At 44.8% G+C, this 26,132-nt stretch overlaps 1 protein-coding gene across 2 annotated transcripts in view; it reads left to right on the top strand.

Annotated features, from left to right (window-relative positions):
- LOC115558699 (semaphorin-4B) overlaps positions 1 to 26,132 on the top strand; it is a 46,273-nt gene that overhangs the window by 12,233 nt on the left and 7,908 nt on the right. For both annotated transcript variants that reach the window (XM_030377064.1, XM_030377066.1), the window contains exons 2-9: positions 6,289 to 6,693; positions 16,169 to 16,329; positions 16,447 to 16,509; positions 16,859 to 16,957; positions 18,839 to 18,950; positions 20,087 to 20,203; positions 20,772 to 20,929; positions 24,760 to 24,941. In XM_030377064.1, the coding sequence (XP_030232924.1) occupies positions 6,567 to 6,693; positions 16,169 to 16,329; positions 16,447 to 16,509; positions 16,859 to 16,957; positions 18,839 to 18,950; positions 20,087 to 20,203; positions 20,772 to 20,929; positions 24,760 to 24,941 (1,019 nt within the window). In that variant the 5' untranslated portion in view covers positions 6,289 to 6,566. The remainder of the gene's footprint in view (positions 1 to 6,288; positions 6,694 to 16,168; positions 16,330 to 16,446; positions 16,510 to 16,858; positions 16,958 to 18,838; positions 18,951 to 20,086; positions 20,204 to 20,771; positions 20,930 to 24,759; positions 24,942 to 26,132) is intronic.

Here is a 26,132-nt window from a genome sequence, read left to right as displayed (position 1 = left end):
TAGGACGTAAGCGGTTCAGGTAACGTTTGGGCTCTTCATCAACAGGGATGGAGTTGGGCTTTGGGGTGTGGCTGTGGACAGGTGCCATCTAAGATTAAATGAATCACATGGCCAGTCTTGTCTGCCACTTTATTATCTAAAAAGAACATCCCTCGATCAAAAAAAAAATAGGGGGGGGATCAGTGTAATGAATTGCTATGTTTTAATGATTGCTTCATTCGTACAGGCTGGTCTTTGTGAAATGGTTAAGGCGTTGTCTTGAGGAATTAGGATCCCAAATCTTTGGCAGTCAGATCTTCCACAAGAAACGTTTTGAGTTGGCTTCCACGTTCTGGACCGAGGCTAGCATTAAGAAGCCAGAGAGCATTAAGAAGCCAGAGAGCAGGGGCTACTTGCGGGGGGGAGCTGATGTAGGAATAGAAAATTACAAAATGATCCCCCTGACTCTACCTCTCTCTTGCTCTCGCTCTCTCTCCTGCTCACTCTGTGTCTCTCTCTTTCTCTCTCTCTGTATATCTCTCTCGTTTTGTGTGTGTGCGCGTGTGTTGTGCGTGTGTGTTGTGCGTGTGTGCTTGTGTTTGACGGTTCACACACTGGATTAGCTCACAGCAGTTTAGTGGTTAAAAGGTTTCACTCCCAGCTGAAAGGTTCTTTGTTCGATTTCCAATGTCCGCCTACCTGTAAGCACTGTTGAGCAAGACACACAGAACGTCCTAAACAACCTGTCTCTCTACCCTCTATAAAGTCACTTTGGATAAGAGCAGCTTTTTAATCATGATTTACAGTCTCTGTTGTTACAGTGTATTGCTTGATTTCACAACATGCTGCAGTAGCCCAGCCATATACCTGCCCTAAAGTCTTATTGATACTGCATGCAATCTGCAAAAAATAATATAAGCTTACCCATTACAAAAATAATATGCCACTTTATTAATCCTTTTAAATATGAATCCAAACTAGACAATATAAACTATACTACTATACATTCAAACTATATTCCAATTAACTATATCAAACTTTAGAAAGTATTGTCATATAATTAATAATAATGCATCACATTCATATTGCGTCTTTCAAGACTCACTGAATGTTAGGGCATCATAATTGTACTTTAATACCATTACAGCTTCCTCCCACCCGCCTCACCCTTCAAATCCTCTCCCACCTCACCCTTTACACCCCCACCCTCCTGAGCCCTCAGCCTTTTGTGCTGATTCACACGTTCAGTTTGATCTTGCCAAATCATGGTGCTGGGGAACCTACTCTGAGCCCCGGCGGCTACACAGGGTACTCTCTCTGCCACCGGGGATCTCCCGTTTTACTCTAAAAGCTGATTGTGAATCATTCAGGGGTCTGCCTTTTGGAGCCAGAAGCCATGTGCTCTTCTCTTCCCTCTCTCCCATGGGCCACTGAGAGAGACTGGAATAGCTCTCTTTAGGTCTAAATGTGTCATGTCTCTCCGTATAGATAAGGAAGGGAGAAGGAAAACCGAACTGCGTTTCCTAGCTAGAAGTTATCCTTTCCTGTGCACCACGTTTCCCCTGTGTGTGGCTGGATGGGTTAGGCCCATACCCAAGGGATCCTGTTACCTACAATATGGAATGCAAGTATATTTCCATAGGTATTGCAACAACTCAACTCCGATGTTTTTGTTCAATAAATACACAGATCTGGACCAAGACTTGGGTCTGATACCCAATGTCTGCAGTGTACCTGTTGGCATCCTTGAGCAAGATGGCCTTACCCACACCTGCTCATTTTGGACATGCATCGGCACAATTACATAGTAAACATCAATCACAGGAGCACCTGATTATAACATCAATGAGCATGAATGAACACTTTATTTTCAGTGTTGCACTATAATCTCATGGCATCTCTATCAGTGTTGTCTACCACCACACAATGGTGTGGCTTCATGCTTCGTCAACACCATGACTAAACTAACTGTGGGCTGCCCTGCAGCCTGATGAGCCATGAGTTAAAAGTACAGACTCAGCATGCAGCCTCCACTTAGCCACCAGCCGGCCGCAGCCTTGTCTTCACACTCCCTATCATTCCTGGAATCCGGCCGAAAACCTTCTCTCAAATGCCAGGATTGCGGTTTGTCCTTTAGACAGACGGAACACATCCAGGCACAAATAATTACAACTTGTTGACACTAAACTCCCCTGCTAGACTTTTTTATGACCCTTTTGAAACCATCAGACCTTTTTTCTTATCTCCCTTTGTCTGCTGTTTGCTGTGCCTTTTCCATTTTTGTGATTAAATCTCGTCGAGTCATCCTTTGCACCTGGCAAAAATCAGCGGCATTGATTGAAGCCAAGCAAATGAAATCTGAATGCGTAGCTGCTCTTTGTACTCTTCCTGCTCCAGCCTGCGATGGACTGGTGATAGCATTAATGGATTGGAAGGAGGCCTAATATAGCCTGATGTCTGGCTCTGTAATTGAGCTGCCATCTCGGGGCCAGCAGCGGACGTTATTTGGCAGCTGAGTCCCTGCCAAATAATACACTGGAAAGTCAAGTCACTTTGTCCGGATAAACAGCAGCAAGCTAACCTGGCCACTTCGGAAATCCTATTCATTGGAACAGACTGGATGTTAGTCGGGACACAATCCCCCCCCCCACCCCCCACAGACCTCACCACCACTTCCACCCCTTAAGTGAACTTCCTGTGAACTGGTTGGACAGTGTCTGCTCCCGTCTAGAGTGTCTGCAGGCCCCGCCCCCCCGCATCACACCAGATGCAGGTATAAATAGGAACCCACGGGGGGAGGTCAAGAGGTTAATGAAACTCTACCCTCTGGCAATATGGCGCCAAGATTCAATGCTACCATACATAGGAGGGGCAAACCCTGCCGTGAGATGAGCAGATGGGATTCTAGAGCAGGGGCTTCATTTTAATAAGAGGGTTTAATGTCTAGGGGGCTTTGACACAGGAGAGCATCCAGAGATGTCATGGCTATATGAGACTATATGAGACCAATACACTTCTCTGAAGAATATACAACGTCATTTTGTAGGTCGTAATGCCACGCAGTCAGTGACGCCCAGATGCAAGTGCACACGCGCTAATACAATGCAAAAAGAGGTGTGCTTTTGTTGCAGGGATTCGGTTGGCTTGAGTTAAAATTTTTGCTAGTTTTAAATGACACTGATGAATAGTAGTCGTCTGTGGGGCTCGTGAGCGAATAACAAACGGCCGTCGCAGTGGTGCCTCCGGTCCGCCTGAACACAGACGCTACGGACGTCATAACTCTGAGTCACTCATTGTGTTTTTCCTCTCTCTGCCATGCATTTCTGGTGCAAAGGGGGTTTGTATTGGCCAGCAGCTTATTCATTATTGAGCACTCCCAACTTATTTCTTATTAAGTGTAATGCTGCAGGGTGGGCCATTACGCAGGCTGTCGGTAGGACCTAATGTGTGTGTGTGTGTGTGTGTGTGTGTGTGTGTGTGTGTGTGTGTGTGTGTGTGTGTGTGTGTGTGCGACCCTGAATAGGCTGGCCTGCATTGCCTTGTGCCTGCAGTAATGCTGGATCTGATCCAGGTGGAAGCATAAAGGACGATGACTCATCATTTAATGCTTATGTATGGCATAATATAACGTATCAGCAATCCATTGGTTAACTTGTAAAGCCATTGATGAGGCATTTTCCCAGGATCTGTATATTGTCCCTCACTTAAAATGTTGCACCGACTCCTCTAACCCCCCCCCCCCCCAAACCCCAGCGTAACTCCCACTACTTATTGCACTTCTCTTCTAACTTTAAAGTTGCATAAGGCGACGCCCTGGGAATACTGGGGAGTCTGTGGGCTGTGAGCCCGGGCATGGCTGCAGTCCCAGCTGACATGACGAGATGTTCAGAACTAGTACAGCGATGATGTCATTCGTCCCCAGTGAATGAGATACAACACCAGCTGTACAGCAGCAACCAACGCTGTCTGCTGCTGTGTGACGAGGAGGAGGAGGAGGAGGAGGAGGAGGAGGCGGCGAGGGGGTTGACTTGGTGTGACGCACGCAGACTTCGCGGATCATCGCAGGCGACCCAGGGGATGGGGAGAAAGGGTGGGAGAAGTCAGAGGAAGTGGAGATGAGGACGTGGACTGCTGCAAAGGACAGAGACACTGTGTTTTTCCTCAGTGACGGCAATAGACGCCTTAGAACAGAGCCAGGGTCAGAGTGGGACGCTGGGGGGAGGTGGAGGGAAGGAGAGAATGAAGGTGTGCTGCTCAGAGGCAGTCGAGCATGGCGTTGGAGTGACAACACTCTGCGCACACGCGCACACACCCGACAGTCACAAAACTGATCAGGGAAAAGATGGATCTCTATCTACAAATATTGAAATCACATAGACTTGGCATCCAAACACAGCAAACGCAGATCAGCACACACGCACACCACACACAACGCCATGCCCTTTTGAGCATTCAATTGCTTTTGGTGACATGGCTGTTCTTCGGCCCAGTAGACCCACCAGAGCTTACCCAGCTGATGAACCAGACAGCTAGACAGACACCCACCCATGCAGACAAACCGGCGTTCTCCATCCCATCAGCCATTCTAGAAACACTTGCTCTGAAGTCCAATCACTCACACTGCTGAAACAAACAAGAAGACAATCTTCTGGACAACCACCAACAATCGGCCAGCCGATATGCCAGCCAGTCTGTCAACTGGCCAACCAACAAGTCTATCAGACAGCAGGCTGTTCACTGCCTGCATTTCAGTCATTCATTGGGATTCCCCCCCCCCCTTAGGAAGCCCCCCCAGGACAGCTCCAAACAAGAGGCAAGAGGTCTTATTTTATGACCGCTGTAAATTTGCGAATCAGGTTATTGAAGTGGAGTTGTTTGGTTGACCTGGGAGCGAGACGCCATCAATTCTGTGTTTACTCTCACACCTACATGGCCGCGATTCTTTTCACCTGAATGAGGACATATTTACCCTGCATTCAATATTCTGGAAACCCGTTCAAAATGTTGAAATATAAACAGCCTTGGCCAAGGTCTTGAAGCCCTCACCTAGGGTTGGTCGACCTCATAATATTTAGAAAATCTTGCACCATTAGTCTAATATTAACATTATCCCTATTGGGCTTTGTTGTCCTCATGAACATAAATGACACTTGAAATCTCGGTGGCAATTGAACAGTGAGTCGCCAGCTTATCCGCAGAGTGTTTGCTGTAGGGATAGATTACAATACACAGCCTTGATGTCTCGATGCCTCTCCCTCTCTCACTCTAACTATCTCTTTTTCTCTTTCGCTCTCGATCTTATTCACGCTATCCACTTAATTGCACTAGAAGTTAAGAAATATGATCGCTTGAAAGATGGAAACTTTTAAAAACATTTTTAATGCTGACAGTGTTTTGTTCTCCATAGTTGATGGTGAAATTTATTTTGAAATTGAATACGTTACCAATACCTGGCCAATTTTTGTAAACAGAGAAAGTCGTACGGTCTGGACAGCATTTTGTAGAATATATCAGCCATAGGATGTAATTTTATTGATGACATTATTGAAATCACTATAGATCAGAATTTAACATGGATATGGCCAGGTAATTCTAAGCTACGAGCTACGAGCTTGAAATGTTATACGCTGCGGCTAGAATTGCAATAGAGTTGTGTTAAATATCTCTCCATCCCTCTGTACCGCTCTCCCTCCTCTTCCCCGCAAAATAAGAACTCAGCATCTTGTGTAATGTATCTAACTGGTGATCACTCACTGTTGGAGTGTCCATGACAGCTTAATTACGTACTTTGCTATGTGAATCAAAACATGTTTGGTCTTACCGAGAACCACGTGGCACACAGATGTGCAAGCACTCTCCATCTGGAACCGAGAAACAAGTTTACAACAACTAAAGGTCATCGAGATGGTTTGTTTGGTCTTGCTATCCAAACAGTGGATCTCTCTGATGTAACACAAAACATACAAAAATAGTATTATTTCACAACAAAAGTACTCTTCCATGTATAGGAGTATTAACGAATGTCAACAAAGCCTCAATGTAACTTTGGTAGAAATAAAAGTATTAATTTGTGTAGCAGCCTTCATGCAGCAAGTGCTATACAGAAACCTTCAGACACGCTTTAGCACATGATATTGTTTAAGCATGAAACAAATGATGAAACAATAGCCCCACAATCAATCAATGAAGTGAGGACACTATGTGATGTGAGGGGGGCCCATCAGTGTAACCATCCATCATGTGTTGTGACTTGCGGTGCTTGTCTACTGTCCTCGGTTCGTGGCTCAAATGTTTCGCCTCTTTCCACAGATCCTGACTGACGGCCGTAATTGCTGCATGGAAGCCGGTCTGGCTTGGATATCTCCGAGGGCTACAAGTGAAAAAAGAAGCCCATCTTTAAATCCATAAAAGGACACTCGTCCCTATTTCAAGAGTCAATGAACAGTGTCTAAGCACCGGCGTTGGGAGGACAAGAACCGGCCGAGCACCCCCTCTGTTAAGAGGAAAACGTTCCTTGATTTTGGGAAAGGACGAGTGGTAGAAGCCAGGGAAGCCCAGTTTTCTGCATGTCTGTGTGTTAAGGTCACATGACCATGTGGAGACTGGGGCGGACTGTGTGCTGCCTTGGAGCTGCTACAGTGCTATTCGCTAGCCTCCTGCAGACCGCCATGTCCACGCAGGACGACGCCACGCCCAGAATCAGTTTCCTCTACAGTAAGTCCAAACCCATTTTCCGTGAAACAGACATTGTTTATGTTTTATATTTGTCTGCCCAATAACTCATGTCAGGGTGCCTGCACACACAACACACGGCCAGGGGAGAGAACCCCCTAGCCCTGAGTACATCAAGTAATAGTATATCATTAGTACAAGTAAAAATACATTTATAGTATACGTATGCCATCATAAAAAAGGGAGGCTACAACACCATGACATCATATCACGATTATTACTGGAGTGAATCTGGTGATTACAAGGGGATGGATAAACCTATTGGTTCAATCAGAAGCTTTTCATCCAACAACAGGAAATTTAAACTGTATTCAATTAATCATCATATTTTTTTTTTCTCGGACAGTCTGAATATTTGTTATGCGTTATTGGGCGTTAGGGTTTAGCAACGATTTGGTGGGGGTTTCTGTGTACTATGATATAACTTGCAAGGAAAACACGTATCTTTCTTCTAGTTTTCCAGATAATTACATTCACAACACAGCCCTTGATATAGGGCAGAACACACAGCTCCTTATAGCGTGCACATTTGCATGGATTTTAAAATGGCGAAAGCAAATTGCATATAGCCTACCTCTTCATGTGCTTAATAATTCAAAACGCTGGGCACAAAGCGACCGTATGAATGCCAATAATCCACTTGCTGTTCATGACAGCAATTCGATTTATTAACCTCCATGGTCTTACGGTTGTAGTGTACCATTGCATGTAGATATGGCTTGTGGTTTCAATGGAGTATTTTAGTTCAAGTTTCTGGCATGAAATGGTGTCTGTTTTGAACCCAAAGGAAATCCATTTGGGTTGGAGGGACACGATGACTCTCCCTGGCAAATTGAATTAAATCGCACATTGAAACAAAAATAGAAAAGATTACATTATGCTTTTAGTTGAGGTTACATTTTTTTGCAGTAAGTGAGTTAGCCATTGTCCATTTCAGTGTGTACCATTGTCCAGTAATGGTAATGAAGTCCTTACAGACACATAATTGGTTGTCTGAAAATTCAGATAATTGGATTCTATACCAATGTCTGATCTCTTTCTCCAGGACCAAATGAAAATAAGAACATGCAGCTCATGTATTTTGTTCCGCCCTGACCAAATTGATTCAAGGCATAACTGGATATTCCCTTTTTAGTATTTGTATGGGTCTAGCTAAGGTTTTAGTCCGTAATTGATTGATTGCATACTGAACGTTGATAAATATTGACAAAACGCGCTGAATGGCGATGGCTGTTTGTTAACGGGAGAGATGGATCATCGATTAGTGCCAGACTTCATTCCGGGACACCTCAACTTGTTGAATGTTTTAACCACTGCTGTTGATGCCCAACAGCCCCACAAGCCTCTGCCTGCCTGAGTGTCTATTCCTCACCGGTTCGTTAAATTGGCAGTGGTACGGTAGACGAATACCCACGTTGCTGCATCCTAAGTGGTGGCTCTTCCAGGGGGATTACAGAGGCGAGGGCAGGCCATGCGAGCCGTGACAGTCCGTGGCGTAGTCGTGGCCTGTCTCCACTTGTACACCCACAAACTCCCCTTTTGACATAAAGACTGGGAGGCTCTTGTTTTTCCTCACCTCTCAACCGGCACAACGAGTGCGGTGATTTTTCTCGGCCGCACGATAACATTAATCACAGCCCGGGAACAGCCCCTGCAAATCCTACTCTTTGTCTTGTCGTTTCAAAGGAAAGAATGAAGACGCGCCAGTTTGCCACAAAGCAGTTTGTCAGAATGTTGTTGTGGGCTTGTCGTTTGCCTCGCTTTCCTTTCCTTGCTATACAATATTGATCCATCACTCAAAAAGAAATTGGTTTATATGAGCGCCTGTCAATGGCGCTGCCTTTCTCAACAATGAAGTCTGGAGATATAATTATTTAACTACGTAAATATAGCGATTAGTTAACTTAATAATTTAATTTAAATATGACAAGACTAGTCATCAAACCATTTTCACTTACACACATACCCAGACTGGATCTGTAGTCTCACATATTGTGTCACTCATTGGCAATCATACATAAGCGTACATGCATACTCTGATATACATTCATACTCTACTAAATAATACATACATACTCTTACTTTTGCATATACTCATATATTACCTACATACTCTTGCATACTACTGCATAATACTACACACGTACTATGACATACTGCATACGCTCTTCATTCATAATATATTTTGTAGAGCAGAACATCCAGCTGTTTCGGCAAAATATGTGAAGCTTTCAGAATCCATATTTAGAGTTGCATTGTATCCCAGAAAAGAGAGAGGAGGGGTGCAGTAGTTTTTTCCCTGAAACTTTGCCCTTTCTTTTTTTTTTTTTTTTTTTTTTTATTGAAATCCCGGAGATGAAGCTGTGAAGTTTTGATAATTTTGCATGACATTCAGATCACTCATCAGATATATGAATTCAAGCATGTTTGTCCAGGGAACTTTGGGATTTGAGTTACCATTATTGTGACCAGAACAAATAATTGTTCCACACATGGATCAATGATCGTTCATACGGTATATTGATGGAGACTACCTGGTCAACAAGCAACCTCTTCATGAGTTCATTGGAGTTCATGTCTCTATACCTTGCACTGGTAAAGTGAGACAAAACAGTGCATGAAACTTTATTATAATGCTTTTATAATAATGTACTGCAGGTCATATTTCAAAAAGGGACAGCTAGGGTACAAATTACAAAATTCCACAAACAATCACGCAACATATTTTCAACCCACCCAACTCACACACAGGAAACCAGTCTGCACGGTTCTACTCACAAAAAAACGGAAAACCTGCAATTAATGTTCCCAGTATTAAAACCAAAGCGTTTTCATTAACCTCAGGTTGAGGCATTGTAGGCTTTGCGTGCGCGGTCTAAATGCCCACCACTCAGCATGTCTGGTTCTTTCTCTCACATGTGTATAAACCCAGGGACCGCACCAGCAGGGCTTGCAGCTACAAAGAGGGGGGCCGTCGCAGAGTTGGGGGGTGGGGATGTCGCTCCCGGATACCGCTCATGTTTCATCAGTATTGGGGGTGGGGGGGGGCCCCCCACACTGATCCGTCAGGACCACTGATGCAGACAGACAATTGGCCAGTGGTTTCAGGGAGAGCAGGGATGGGACTGACACGCGGCAGCACACAGCACACAGCATGCTTACGGCAGAGAAATTGGGTTTAATTACAGAGCTTGGCCTCCTCCACCTCTTCCTTCGACCGCTTGGTGCCTCCTCCTCCTCCTCCTCCTCCTCCTCCTCCTCCTCCTCCTCCTCCTCCTCCTCCTCCTCCTCCTCCTCCTCCTCCTCCTCCTCCACAGACATACCGTGTCTGTAGGCACTCTTCATCAAGAAACGTTTGATTGGAGGAAATTGGCAAGCAGCCAGGAAACTGTTTTGAGTTTCTGTGACAGTGTGACACAGTAGAAATGCAAACAAAAAAATACAAAAATATTACAATTTGCAGCTTGTTTTTCTTTTTGGGTCGAAACAACAATTCTGCGGTTTTTCTGTATGTTACAAAGTACAGTGCAGAGTTGGCAGCTGTGGTATAGGGTTAGCTAGACTGTGTGTTTGGCATTTAGTGCCAAACACATACACAGCCTTCTATTACAGCACCGTAGCACAACAGCCTCAAAGTAATTATTTACAGTACTCAGTCCTCTACAACCAATTCATAAATCTTTAGGTGGGCCTTATTTTTTAGCTTAAAGCTATCCACTTAGCTACACCGGATGACGCAGCACTTCAGCCCGAAGCTTCCCAACACAGCCTCGACAACACGCCACAGCTCTCTAAACTCTGCATACTGCGTGGTTTATGGTGAATAATAATGACTAGCTGGGAGATATTTATGATAAGTGGCTTAAGTTGGGGTTTAAATGATGAAGACCCCTCTGTATGAGATTTATTTATACTGCAATGCTCAACAGATGTGGTTAAGGAAATGGAAAGGGAAAGGCTCATGAACATATCGATTGATCCTCCATTCCATCTTCATTGTGTGTGTGTGTGTGTGTGTGTGTGTGTGTGTGGGAGAGAAACTGAGTCTGTATGTTGTTGGATATGAGTTCAACACTAGCTGTGCAGTTGTTAGAAAACAACAATCCATATTCCAACAGGTCAGATAAGAAGAAAAGAGATTTCCTGTTTGATTTGTGTGTGGTTCTTTTAAGCAGAAGCGTGTCTCTTAGCGACAGACTCATGCGTTGTCTACTCGTTGAAACCCTTACTGTGAACACTTACTGTAAACACTTATACAGCCCCCCGTCTGCTGTATAGAACTAACAACGGAAAACAATTTTTGTTCGACGAATGGATCACCAATGTAGTGCACTCAGTTTTCTGTTAGTCTTGTTGGTTTTGTTCCCTGGACACAAAAATACATTTTCCTTAGTTCAGAGAACTCCTCTCTAGAGCTTAATCTTGAATTCCTTAAACGCGGTTGTACAGACTGTCATATCATGGTTTATATTGAAGCAAAGTTTAAGTCAAAGTTGTTGTTTTTTTTCATACAGAAAACGGTATGCGAGTTAATTACAATGTCAAATATTCTAGTTTTTCCAGTGTCCTTAAATATCCTTTTGGAGTCGCTTTTGGCCCGCAGTCCCTGCTTTTAAAAAATGGGAGATAAGTGTGTGTTGTCATTGGAACTGGATGCCGGCATTCAACCTCCTCTCCTAATCTGAGAGAGGGGAGATGGAAGCCCAGAAAACAAACCTGACAGGCACAGACAAGTCGGTTATGTGGGTGGAGAAATGTTACCACTTCTCAATTGTTCTCCCTCACTTACTCTCTCTCTCTGTCTCTTTGTCTCTCACAGTGTGTGGTATGGCATTAAAGGAGAGGTATGGTGCTCAGTGTGTGGTGTGGGTGTGTGTCTGACCAGAGCCTGACACCCCAGAGCTGATAATTACAGCCCTGCTGGACCACTCACTATACTCTCCCTGCTCTAATTGTCTGTGTCTGTGTACATTCATCTATGACTATTATTTTATATATAATTACTACAAGCCGCACAACCCTTAGACTGCAGACACTGGGCTCAGGGGCCATCAACCTGCTGTGGTTACCTGCCAGCTGCAGCTTCGCAAACAGTCCTGAGCCTCATGCAAACACCTCCTCTCTCCCTGCAAACAATAGCAATCAACACAGCATGCATCAAGAAAGACGCACACAAACATACACAGCTGCAGAGGTTAGGCTGCAACATTACCTTCCTTTACACACACACACCAACACCGAACCAACACACACACACAAACATTAAGGTGTTATGGTCCATTCATAAGGACCCAGGGTGACAGATACTCTTGGTTCAGCTGACATGCTGCTGGCTGTCCATGCTAGTATGTATCCAGTCTGCTGCTACCCATCTCCCTCTGTCTCTCTCTGGGGTTTCTGAAAACTGATCTTGCATGTAGAGATGGCTGAGATTAATGAGGTAGTCTTAAGATGAATGAGGGGAATACCCAAACCCCTGTTTCTATTTCGCCTCTTCTTCATTCCAACAAAGTAAAAAAATAAATGCATCCGCTAACTAACATTGAACATCGTCAACCTATACATTTTTTGGTCCCAGAATGGCATTGCAACATTTCCTGTTACCTGGCATTAAGCCCCATTTGGAGATGCCCCCCCCCCCATCTCCAACTGGGGCTTCACGCCAGAACCTGGGGTGGGGTTCATTTATTTTACTCAATATCTGTAATTCATAGTAGAGCAAAGAACATGGAATAGCCTTTAGGTGTTTCCATGTATTATGATGCTTACTATTGGGATGCTTCGGTCACGAAATCCGAAAATCCTCCTGAAGACGGACCAATATGAGGAGGAGCAGCCGGCACCCACTCAACAAATGAAGAAGAAATGGTAGAAATGGTTGACTTTACTTGCACAAACAAGCAAATTTCTTTTCAAAGCTAAATGACACTGTGACACTGAATTATCCGTCGGCATACCCAAACCTTTCCCAAAGGGCTGATGTTATTGCAACTTTGACGTGACTCTTCTTGTGAAGAGATTTAGTATGAATCGAAATGGTCAAAACGTCAGCAGCCTTCAAGCCGCGTGGGGAAGAAGTGTGAGTGTAGATGGGCATTGGGCAGAGGCGAAAATGTTTTTGATGAACGTTGAATATTAGTTGTGCTCCTCTTTTCTCCTCGCCACTCGTCACTCTCTCCCCTCTTCTTCACAGCTCCTCTCCCTCAACTCTTGCCATTTCCCCTCAACTCTTCTCTTCCCTGTTCTTTCATTTCTCATTTCCTTTCCTATTCGCCACTCCTCTTTTTCTTCCCTCCTTTTCTCTTAAACCTAACCTATCTTCTTTCCCCCTTTTTTTTTCTCCACCCTCGGTTCCATGGCTGCTCATGGCTATAGCCTCTCCCCCGGTCCCCCAATGTCTTGTGACTCTTCTCGTGTTGCCTTAGTAAATCTGGGCCATGTTAATGGGTAATTCTTCTGCCACACAGCTCAACGACGACCAATCAATTCCACACACTGACCCCAGCCTGCCCGCCCTTGGCCTACTCCTCTGAACACACACGCCGAGAGTTGGCCACTGCACCACCCCTACGCTTGTCGGTCAACTCCTGAATGCATTATCAACTCTTAATAAATGGGAATGAATATAAATATTGTTCTAACTTATACCTTGGTCCATTTGTATGCCGCATTGTATTCAAATGTTGGCAATGGCATTCAAATGCAGGGGGCCCTCGCAATGATGTCTCTGGTTTTTATGCTCTGTATGATGCTAATCCAGTACAAATTAGTATGAATGGAAATTATTAGAATATCGCAACAAATACCTCGGTGTGTGCTTAAATTCTTTAGCGGTTGACGCTAAATGGTTTGCCTTATCGAACAGAAAGATCACTACAGTGGACAAGGAACTCTGATTACTGTGGGAAAAACACAATGCTATCAACCCACAGCATCAACAGAAATAACAACCAACAGCTTCATGTATGTTTAAGGCAGGAGTAAACGTTTCCGTTTCTACACTCATTGTTTGGACAAGGACCTTACACATTCAATAGGGATCAGAATTAGCCAAAACAAACTCAAGCCTAACCCTTACCGTTAACCAGTCCAACCGACCATGTGATGTCATTTGAGAGGTAGCAGCAAGCAACACAAGATGTCAGATGACCATCTGAAATGGTGACGGGGCCATATGGATGGTGCATCTGATGCGATGGAGAGGCCCAGTGTGGGGGGTTGAGGCACCGCCAGTTGATTAAACAGGAGGCTGATGAATGAATGTGGAGCCGGGCTGTTAAATGGCTCTGCTGGCCTGTAATTGACGCTGCCTCCCGATGGATGCCCGGCGTTCTAGCTAACGTCTGGCATAAGACGCACAACACCGTTTACACAGCTGCGCTGTCTCTGGTGTTGAACATTACATTATTAGTATTTAACGCTCTGTTTTACATTTTGAGCAGAGGATACTTAAACACCTGCCGGACGAGTGCTTGGATACCTCATCCAAAGTTTCCCAGCTGCCTCATCCGTCTCCCGGGATATCGTTCTCCTTAACCCTTCCCCTAATGAACTCAAACTGATCCCTGACTAAAGTTCTGTGCTTGGCTGCTTCTTTTATTCTATTGTTCAGACGGTGGTCCCTGTGATATATGTGTCAGGACTTTAATGGGCTGAGGGAAGGCAGGGTCTTCCTCTGAGGTTGCCGTGAATGGCATGGACCCAGGGGAGTAGTGGCACAGGGACTATGATAGGACTCCCTGCTGGGAGACGAGATGGCGCTGATTTTCTGTGCCAAGTGCACGATCCACCGGGACAAAGAGGTGCTGTCTATATGAGCTTCATTACAGAGGGACGCTCTCTTTTGTTCTGCATTCACTTCTCATCAGGAAATTGGAAATGATTCCTGCGATAGAAAGACGTGCAAATAAGTAGCCAACTTGTTTTGCTTTTGAAGGACCCTCGAGTATCAATGACAACGAGAAGACTGTTAATTAAAAAGACTCTTCCCCCCCCTTCCTCCCTCTTGGATGATCTTTCTGTTTCTGTGTCCATTTCTCCAGTGATTCCAGATGTCATGCTGAAACTGAAAGAGCTTTGTTGATGTGGAAAGGGTCTGGTGATTAGATGTTGGACAAGATGTGTCTCATACAGCTGGGTTTGGTCTTGCAGAGCATTGAGATAGCCGTCTGCCAAAGTGCCTTGAGTTTGTAGAGGGACAGTTTGTTTGAGAGCATGTTGGATCGTTTAACTGTTGGGTAGTAAACATTAATTGCAGTTTACTGCGGCTATTTGGGATGCGATCCAATTCCCTACCTGGGGTGCCAATGAGTGCCAATAATTTATTTTTGGGTTAAGGTCAGAGCTGGATGCTAGTCTCTGGCGTCATGCAGCAGCAGAGCTTTAAATTGTTTTTATAGGCACAAATATTAATGTTTACAAGCTCCGATATGAGCCAGGAGTCGTATTTAGTCAAGCAAATGGAGTCCATGCCCCAAGTGGTTCTCAAGAGTGTGCTGGAAGTTTGGAAGAGTAGTCGTTAGGTAAACATTTACAGAGATATCATGACACGCAGAGGGCATGGTAATCTCTAGCTATACAAATATTTGGTTGCATATATGATGTGTATTCTGTCTTCTTTATACCTTGAATATGCAGACGCCTCGATGATATATATGAGAGGGGGGGGGTACTTTTTTATCTGGAGCTGATCATTGTTGTTTGATTAATCTTTTTCAAAAGATTGTCCTTATTGTTCTCATTTGTTTGTTTTATTGCTTATTTTCCTATCTTTTTTTGTATTTAGCAAGATGCAGATTTCTGTGACATGAGATTCAATTTGTTGACTTTATGCAAGGAAAACTGTTATGGACATTAGACAATTTATCAGCATTACAAACAAATGCCATGTCCTTATTAAGATTCATGATAGCCTTTGCCTAAACATTTTAGGCAATTATTTCTATATTAAGACTTTCAGGAAGGCTCATATAAATGTAACAAGGGTTTCCACAATGATGAAGGGACTAGGACGTTAAGAACGGCAATGTTCAATAAAGACATGTTACCCTAAGATCTATAAATTGTGAATACATTTACATATTTAATGAATACAATTGAAATATGGTTCCCTAGCGTGTTTGTGTAATGAAAGGATTAAGCCACAAACCCTATCAACTAATTCAAGAAACAAAATGATAACATTATATTTTCAAAGACGGATATATTTTTGTTAAACATTCAAGGCCACTTGTTAGTTCCCCTCCGGCTCCTGTAAAATGAATAAACCCGCAGGCCTTAAACTTGGCCATATATATTTTGAAGGTGACCACTGTCTCCTCTCATGTGGACCATCATTCTCACAGGATGTGACATGTGGAGTCAAACCCTGTCCGACCCGGCTCTCCGGTCATATTTGGTGCAGGTTGACATATAATCCGAAACCCTGTGTTTTCCTTATTTTTTTCCCTATTGCCAGATGCGAAGGAGAGATCTGCCAAGAGATTCTCTGTGGACGGTGTCTCGAACTACACCTCTCTGCTGCTCAGCAAGGAGGACGACATGCTCTATGTCGGAGCCAGGGAAGCTCTGTTTGCCCTCAGCCTCTCAGATATCAGCAAGGACAAGCTGCAGAAAAACGTAAGTGACAAGAAATAAAGACAATCCAAATCAAGTTATTTAGCTTTAGAACATATTGACTAAATGCCAGTTTGCCAACTCGTTTGTAGTAATATTAACCTCCTTGTGGTCATTCAGATGACATGGGGCACTCCTGTCGGAAAAAGGGAGGAATGCAGCTTTAAGGGCAAGAACCTGGAGGTAAGCGGCTCCAATATAGCGGTCTGTCTTGACGCGCCGGTGACGGAGCTTTAGCAACAGGATTTACTCATTGGGTCACAAATGGGTGACTCATTTGGGAGTTGTACTTTTATTTTGTAACAATGCATTGCTTTTCTCACTTGTTGTCATACCGGCGGCCAAATCCCTTGGAGACTAAGCTTGGTTATCAATGGCATTGTATTGCACTACCCGTGTACCATAGCGCTTGTATAGAGGCAAGATTACGCGGCGATTGTGCTATTCTTGGATCTGTTCTCAACAGGGTTTCGGTTCCGTCATGTCTTTGTAACATATTAATTTTCGTGACCTCCTGTTCTCTTTTACCCAGACCGATTGCTTCAATTACATCAAGATTCTGCTGCGACTGAACAGCACACACCTCTATGTGTGTGGAACCTACGCCTTCAGTCCCATCTGTGCCTACATAGTAAGCAATGGTTTCTCTATCCCAGCAAGAGCCCCACGATCTACTGCTCTCTCAATCCCTTTTCGGAAATGTCTAGTCTTTAATTTTTGTTATTAAGGAAAATGTACTTATTCTTTCCACTGTGGCAGTAGAGGACCCATGTTGTTTGCCCGTGAGTGTGGTTATCGTGCAGAGTTAGTGAAGTATGACAGGGCAACAGGAGGTAGGATGTGTGTAGACAAGCTGTGTGGTTGCCCCCCCGGGACTGGGCAGCATGAAGACCCAGGGGGTCCTCGTCTGCCGGTATACAGAATCGGTACACTAGGGGTTGGTTATAATCAGTAGCCAAACAGGACATTGATTTCTGTAGAGAATAGGGAGTCTAAAATGGTTGTATGAAAGAATAGCAAAATAGTTTAAAAACATTTTTCGTCACTTCTGAAGCACGCTACTGGACGAAGGGTCCTTATCTTGGATTCCTGGCGCTTCTTTGGTAGTTAGTCTTAACTGTTTTATTCTGCACGTTACAGCGCTGTCAGACACTGGGGCTGTCCTTCCAATTCCGCTCCTTTTTTTACAAAAAAGCATGGATGCAAAATATCTAATAAAAAATAAGAGTGCTAAGAATAATGCAATTTTAAATCAGGTTTTCACAAACATAACATTTTTATTTATATACTGGATTTATATTGAACATATTGTGATTATATATGAAGAGAATTATAACGTGATTTGTTTAAAGGAGACATATTATGGTGTTTTCCCCACAAGTAAACATAGTATTTGAGTTCCAGAAAACTTGTTTTTGAAGGTGTTTGCTGGAAATAGATTTTAGGAAAAAAAATCTCGCCTACCACTACAACGCCTCTGTTTACATCCCTTCAGAATGTGCTGTTTCCGGATGTCTGTAGCTTTAATGCAAATGAGCTGCTACCCATTGACCAGTGAACTTTCAGACTGAACCACAGCATGGAGGAGAAGGGATTGTTGCCGTTTGCGGACTCCTGGAACTCTATATCTATAAAATATAATAATAATAATATTATATATGGGTATTCATATAATATTATATCTAATCTCAAGGCCAAAAGTTATGTGCGCCTCGGATGATATTATGAATCATAAAGACTGTGTCTGACGTCTCTGGTACTTAAAGACTCGTATCGGGGTTATCTCGGCCATGGTTGAGAGGAATTGGGGGAAAGGAACTTTGGTCTTGACTCTCTGAAGTCCATGAACCGTGACATGCAGGAGAAAGGGATTGTACTCCGGGAGCCGAGCTGCCGGACTGCCGGAGTACAATCCCTTCCTCCTCCATGTCTCCTCCTCCGGACTGCCACCGAATCTTCGGCAGCAGCTCCGGCGGGGGGAGCTCGGCGGCAGTCCGGCCTGTACTCCCGGTGCTGAGCTGCCGGGCTGCCTCCGAGTACCCCCCGCCGCAGCTGCTCGTCCTCTGGTCCACAAAATCTTAGCTATGCTCTGATTGGAGGGGAGTGGGGAAGTGGGAGGTAATATTAAACTGTGCCCCACTGCCCCTTCCTACGTAGGAGGGGGCACCGAAACTGACTTGCCGTTTGCTAACAGTAGGCAGGATACTTTACTCAGTCAAAAAATCATGTACAGACCTTTCTCAAAGTTTTTCATACGTTTGGGATAACCAGAGACCCAAAACAACACCCCAAATCCCAGGAAAAGTTTTGTTTTCATAATATGACCCCTTTAATTTATTAGACTACTATAGGAAGGACTGTGATTATGTAATTATTGAATGTAACAGCTCATTAAAAGAACAAGGCTTCCAATGAACCAAGGGTTGCAGAGTTTCTGGTCAGCGACTGTAGTCCTAGTGTACCTGGGGGTTAATTGGACCGGGCCTAAGGGAGATGGATTTTCCCCCTATAGAACACATCTACGTTCTCCCTGGAGAGAGACGACTCTGGCGAGGTTCTGATGGAGGACGGACGCAGCCGCTGCCCCTTCAACCCAGAATACAAATCCACCGCCATCATAGTGGGTGAGTACTGAGCACCAAGCAGCACCCTCTACTGTCACGTTAAGGACGCGCCAGCAGGTGTCTTCGTTCAAGGGAACAGGCCGCTGGCTGAAACCCAAACTAACGGTTCTGTCCTAGAAGCTGCTTGGTCAGTGACTACACAGCTAGACGGGATTCACCTGTTTTTAAGTGTTGGCTGACCTTTTTTCCTGAATCTGTATTTCGTACTTTCTACGTCCGCTTCTCCGCAAGGGACCGCTTGTTCGGTGTGACGTAAAAGTCTTCATTCGCTTATGTCCGCTAAGCCCACGCAGACTCCTGTGCGGACCACCGCGCGCAGTCCAACATGTGTGAACACGCGGACTGCTTGCATCGCATACACAGATTTCTGCACATAGACAGTGCTCCGGTTGTACGTGCTCTGGATAACAAGATGGATACGATGTTTTGAACAGAGTAGTGGAAGTGATCCACTGTTACCCACACATTATAATTTTTCCATTAAACATTATAGAGACGGCCAAATGGCGAGAAATCACCCAACAGCGCTTGAATTTTATGGAGCTTGGCAAACAACGTTATGGTGCATTGTCGCCGCCAACTGGCATGAAGTTCGGATTGGGACACATGCATAGGTGGAACGCCAGACCGGAGCGGACCCTCAATTATGCAATAAATGGGGCTGTGTGGGCCTCTGCGTGACCAGTACACAATCGAAGCTCAGTATTTGATGCGGAACGCAGAAAGCATGTCTGAAGCTTAAGAGTTTATTTTGTGCCTTTTTAAAATGGCAAGTACTGTAGTGAAGGATTTTCAACACGGTCTACTACAAGCTGTAGACCATCCCCCAGCACCTTCTCACCATTTGTAAAAACAAGACTGTCATCAAAAGCCATATAGTTCCAGACATTCGAATGATCGCAATACATTTGTCAACAATGGAGAAACACTGACTGACTGATCTTAAAAAGACGGACAGACCTCATCTTCTTCTTACAAAAAAGATACCCAAAAAATGTGATTAATGATCGATCTAGTACTAGGATCTGAAGCCCAACTATATTATGTGGTTTGGGTCATTGACCTAAAATAATCCATGATTTCACCCACAGACTGACTCAATTCAATTGTGTTTTCTTCATTTTTTCTCCCCTCAGATGGAGAACTTTATGCAGGTACCGTGAGCAACTTCCAGGGAAACGAACCCGTCATCTACAAGAGCCTGGGGCACGGCACAGCCTTGAAGACGGAGAACTCCCTAAACTGGCTGCAAGGTGAAATCAATTTGGCCTTCAGATGGCCAACTGTTTCTATGTTTTATGATATCTTGGCTCCCTCTCCCTCAATGGACAAGATGAGATCGGAATCACAGTGGTCATTATTGAGCCGCAATCTCTAATGTATGCAAGGTTGAAGAGCAAAGACGAGCGCCCTGCTAGATTGCGAGGGCTGGCCGTCATCAGTCACGGTACATCAAAACAGGCCGTGAGGATGGTACTGGTTTAGCCTGAGCCAACTGCACTTTCCTTACAATTAGGCTCCTCTTTCGTCTTTTGATGTCGAGGTAATTCATGCGTGCTTCTGTCATTGAAGCATTAGAACTCCATTATATGCAGGATGTCTGCAATAACGCTTTCTTCCCGACTTTGTTGTTAGTTTAGTTTGTCCTCTTGGTAAAACATATCGTAATACGTTCTCCAAGTCATCCTGCCTTGGATTCAGTGGGCCATTTCCAGTCACAGCTCTTCATACAAAAACCCCAAAGCAACAAAAGACATTAATCATGGCATTTGTCACGCTATTAAAACAGTTTTTGGATTTATTTTCGTTTGGTTTCGCTAGATCCGGTGTTCGTGGGCTCGGCGTACATCGAAGAGAGTCAGCCCACGGGCAACCCAGTGGGTGACGACGACAAGATTTACTTCTTCTTCAGCGAGGCGGGGAAGGAATTTGACTTCTTCGACAACACCATTGTGTCGCGGATTGCTCGCGTGTGTAAGGTAAGACACGCGAAGGCACCCTCCGTCAGCGTACGGTCAAACACAGCTTAAAGGGATTACATGTGAGCTTCGCTGTGTAGCGACATGCTCTGCCTGTGGGAATAGGCCAGGTCTCTGCATACACCTTATTTTCTTGCAACGTTTTGTTTATGTTGTGTGAGAGTGGGAGTAGATGGAAAACATTTTCATGTTTTCTCTACTGGAATCCACCTCCGCCGCTGCTCACCATATTTCCATCCTCCTATTCCTTCCCTCCCTCTCTCCCATCCTCCCTCTCTCTCTCCCTCCCTCGTACCATCCCCTCCCTCGATTCTTCCCCCTCCTACGATCCCCTCCCTCGTCTCGTCCCGTCCTTCTCTTCTGCGATATCATCTCCGCCTCTCCTTCCGTCTCCCTCCCGATGTCAGCTGCACTCGTCCATCCCTCCAGCTCTCTCTCTCTCTCTCTCTCTCTCTCTCTCTCTCTCTCTCTCGGTCGCCCTCCCTCTATCTCTCCCTGCCCCTCTCACTCTTCATATTTTTCTTCCAGCTCTTTGAGCTTTGCAGCCGGTATTAGTATTCAAGGGGGCTTCACACCGCAATATGAAATGCTTTCTCCCCTCTACTCTACTACAGTATTACTGCCTGCTTTTGTTGCCAGAGAGGATCCAAGCAAAAACCCGGCACACGCATAAAAACTGAAACTCAAAACAGTTCCAAACTGTGTTGGTTCACTTCATCCCTCCCCAATCCGCAAAGCGTTTATCGAGGTAACTCAACCCCGATAATCAGAATCCAAAACACATTTCTCCCTGGCATCGGATCGATTATACCGGCCATCAAAGCCTGCTCTGCGTTGCGTTCTTCAGACCCGCCAGTGCGTAACGGGGTGTTGGTGGAAGCGGTAATGGGGGTAATCGCCAGGGGACAGCGTGTAATCTCAAGTGACAGCCTAATGACTTGAATCTCTCCGCTGGGCGTTTCACACTCACCGCCACCGTCGCCACCGCGACACCTTCACCAGCCCAGCAAGCAGCCGCTCCTGGAGACTATATGTGGAGATGATTGACAGAGGACCCCCCACACACACCCCACCTCTCCTTCAGTCAATGGCACCCGCTGTGTGGGACTGTGCAGTGAAAAGATGAGAATTGCTCTACAGAAACTCTTTATTTCTCTGGAATGCTGCTGAGACCTCCTCCTCCTCCTCCTCCTCCTCCTCCTCCTCCTCCTCCTCCACCTTCTTCTTCTCCTCCTACTCAGCTCAGGTCCTTTCAGTCGCCATTCAAAGACGGTATGGTTGCAGTCGCAGGTGGTGCATTCTTTGCTGTGCTGCGGACAGGCCGTAGATTTAAACCACATGCTCTTGGTTTTTTATATACAAAATAATAGATCTAATGAAAGAAAATTCATTTTGTAATGTTATTTCAGAAGAGGATTTGTTGGTGGGATAATATTATATAAGAAATAATCAAAGGCTTTACTAATTCTAGCTCTTCTTCTTAATTTGGTGATTCATCGAAGCAATTCAAAAGGATCCTAAACGCTGCATCAATGTCATTTCAGGCCAATTTTGCAGGGCTGTTACTGTTTGTTTCTTGCCACAGTGTGCTCATCTCGCATGCTATCAAACGTAGGTCAGCGTGAGGATCAGAGAGGAGCTCATGCCCCGTTTACACCTTCTGCAAAGTTACTTCTGCACATGTAGACCTACAGTACAATTTGGGTTTAAGTTTGTGCCAAAGGCCTATCTTTAACAGGTTCAGTGTCCTTGGGTCAGAAACCGGAGGATGGAAATGCGTTGAGTAAAGATGAAACCTCGAAATAGGTATAGGGCTCAAACGCATTATATATAAATAAAACATTGGCTGAGTTTAGTCTTCTCCTGTGTTAGATGGTTGTTTTGATCACGTTTGCCAGGTCGGCTCCTTTAAACACCAGTTGTTTTCATCTCCTCCTGTCTGTGACTCAACCAGGCTCCCAGGTCTCCGTTGTTTATTCAGGTGTGTGCTTGGAGGGGCCCGGGGATAGCACGCAGCTCTTGAGCAAAATGTGGCCTCGCTGTTTTTCTGCCTTTTTCTGTTAGACTATTCAGCATAAGCTGACGGCACAGCAGAAATATCTGAAGCTGAGGAGTCTGAAATGTAAACAGTGCATTAGATGAGCCATTGGTATAGTGCAGTAGATAAGCCTACAGGGCATTAGCTTCTAGTACAGGGCAGTACAGTGCAACAGCCTACAGTGAAGGACAGTATCTTACAGTGTGTTTGCCCAGTGCATTAGAACATTCAATCGGAGCATGCTTTGTAACAGAGCTACATGGGGAAGGGTCCTTGAGGTTTCAAAGAGTGTGCACTTGTAGCAGGCTAGCTGCTAGCATGGCAACAATAGCTAGGGACTGCTGAGAGGGCAAGAATGTGGAGTCCTCGTTATGTGGAGCGGCTTCTGCGGCAGCCTGTTAATTGGCTCTCAGGCCTTGCATTAGTCCCACATGGCTTCGCCCCACTGCAGAGAAACATGCCTGCTACTTTCCAATGTCATCCAAGAAGGAGGAAGTCTGTGTGGGATAGCTTTTAACATTTGATTATCTCCTCAAGGCGCAAGTCTTGGTGCGGTTTGGCTGATGGTGGGAGTAGCCCTGAGCTTCTGTGGTTAGGAACTGAGGTGTGTCTCTGTGCACCAGCCAAACCGTCTTAGGGAGGGGCAGGAGCCTATTGTTGCAGTCCTTCGTACTCCTTCCCTCTAGCTGGCAGTTTTTCTTTTGCATAGGAAGAGTACCTTTGCTGTTTTTGTTTACCAGATCTATTCTAATGGCAATGTCTTTTTTAAACCACTTTTGCACACAGCTTGAAGTGACTTAAAGCTGCAATTATTAGATAATTGTTACGTGTCAGGGGGAAAAAGGGCTATTGCATGCTAATGAATCGTTTAGACGTGATCGGGGAGGGGGATGAGGGGCATTTCTTCCAAAGTCAGTATTAAAGTGGTGATCTAGTAGCTGGGATGGCCCTAGAGCACTAGACTATTAATTCAAATCCATGGGAAGTAGTTGGATTGATGCACATTGATGCCATTCCTCAAAAGCTGAATGATGGTAATGGCCACACTTGTACACCCTGCCACAACCCTTTGCTCTTATGTTTTGAACAGGAGGCGAGGCACACGATGACTCTAATATTACCATTAAATCAAAGACCTTTGTGCTTGGACGATTCATGTTTGAACATGCTGCTATGCCTACAGTGAATGAAATGTGTACCTGCTTTGACAACATCATGAAATGCCCACACACAAATGGAAAATGAGTAAGAGGCTCACGTTGAACCCTCTGACACAAGTTCTCCCCTGAAGGGAACCAGTAATGATTGATGCTATTCAGATTAGATATTAGAAGTGTCTGCATCCCAACGCTTTTAGATAAGAAAGGTCTCCAAAATTATAAAGAATTGGATAAACGCTAGCTGGATAGGGGACTGGAATACCAAATCCGCAGTATGTTCCCCAACCCAGCTAGTGTTTAGAACCAAGATGGCTGATAGGTGAATAAGGTCCTAGTGCTTAAGGGAGAAGATATTTTACAAGTTGTTAGCAGGGAGGTCACAAGGTCACATGGTGGTTAACAAGCTGGTGTTTGCTGTGTGTGCGTAACGGTGACATGAGATTGTGTTGGTGTCTGTCTTGTGGACAAGCGCAGGCTAGAGTTTGAAATGGCTAGTCTCAGCTCTCTCACTCTCTCAGCTCTCGTTTGACCTCAATGCACCATGTGGTACGAAAAATTCATGGTCAATCGATTATATCTTATACCAGTGATTCTAGCCACTTGCCTCATCGTGTGCTCATCCTCTCCTGCAGGGGGACAAGGGAGGCGAGCGGGTGCTCCAGAAGAAGTGGACCACCTTCCTCAAAGCCCAGCTCCTGTGCTCCCTGCCCGACGACGGCTTCCCCTTCAACATCATCCAGGACATGTTCGTCCTGAAGCCAATGGGGGACGGCTGGGAGAACACCGTCTTCTACGGGGTCTTCACCTCCCAGTGGTGAGTCCAGGACCGGCTCCCTCTCATAGGACCTCCTTTACGTTCTGTTACTTATTCTATGTGCTTATTATGTACTTGATATATGACGGTACTCAGTGGTGTAGTCTATTTTATTGTAGTGGGTATACTGTGATGATTCCCTCCCAGCCTCGTACAAACCCGTCCCATCGGTACGTGTATGTGTGTGGCGCTTATGGGGTGTCGCACCACACTCACCAACGCAGGGGTCTACAACCCGCTGATTTAAGAGTATAACGATTATCAACAATCATGGAAAGAACCAGTTTTAATAACAGTCTGAACAAATAGAACACAAAAATGACAAGTTGTCCTTTGTATATCTATAGTAGCAATAGCACATGCTAAACAAGGACAAAATCTACTCAAAATAATTTAATGAACTGTTTACATCCATGGCTAACCAGTGCATGAGAAGGAGATGACAGGAGACTAATGTTTCGCTCTAATTTGAGCTCTTACTGTTGTTATCTAACATACCATACAGTAATTGAATTGTGTAAAAGTGTGAAATTACTGCACCTTAAAAATGACCATGAATTAGCTATACTCTCATTTGCATAGTGATTAACATTATGAATTTCAATTGTGCATACCAACTGTATGTTGGCTGACATTTAGCTAACTCTTTTTCCCTCCACTCTAACCAAGGATGCCTGTTTTTAAATTCCCTAGCCTGACACCCAGTCTGAAAGGCTGGCCAGGGGTTCTCATCTAAAAGTAACAAGGAGATATAAAGTGGGATTAAAACATTGTCTTCTGTTGACTACTTATTATGTGGTTTACACATTAATACGGGAGGACTGGACACACACACGCACACACACGCACGCCCACACACGCACACACACGCACACGCGAGAAGGAGGGGCTTGGCCCGCCAACTAACGTGCAGAGATGCAGGGGCAGCTTCGCGCTTCGTAACAGAGACAGGGCAGAGCGCGAGTGCGCAGCGGGAATTTTATGAATGGTGAATGTAGGAGATAACTTCCCCTGCTTAAAGTATTTTATTGCAGTTATACCCAACCGATATTTCCGAAAAATAAACACAGAAGTGAAAGATCTGTCACAAGACGATTGATACGTATCCGTGCACATTTTTAAGTGGGTATACGCAAATCCTGGTGCGTTCCTAGTGGGTATACGGCGTATACCTGCGTATCACGTAGACTA

This window comes from Gadus morhua, chromosome 14 (assembly GCF_902167405.1).
Source record: "Gadus morhua chromosome 14, gadMor3.0, whole genome shotgun sequence".
Lineage (NCBI taxonomy): Eukaryota > Metazoa > Chordata > Actinopteri > Gadiformes > Gadidae > Gadus > Gadus morhua.
This window is presented reverse-complemented; position numbering and strand designations above follow the sequence as displayed.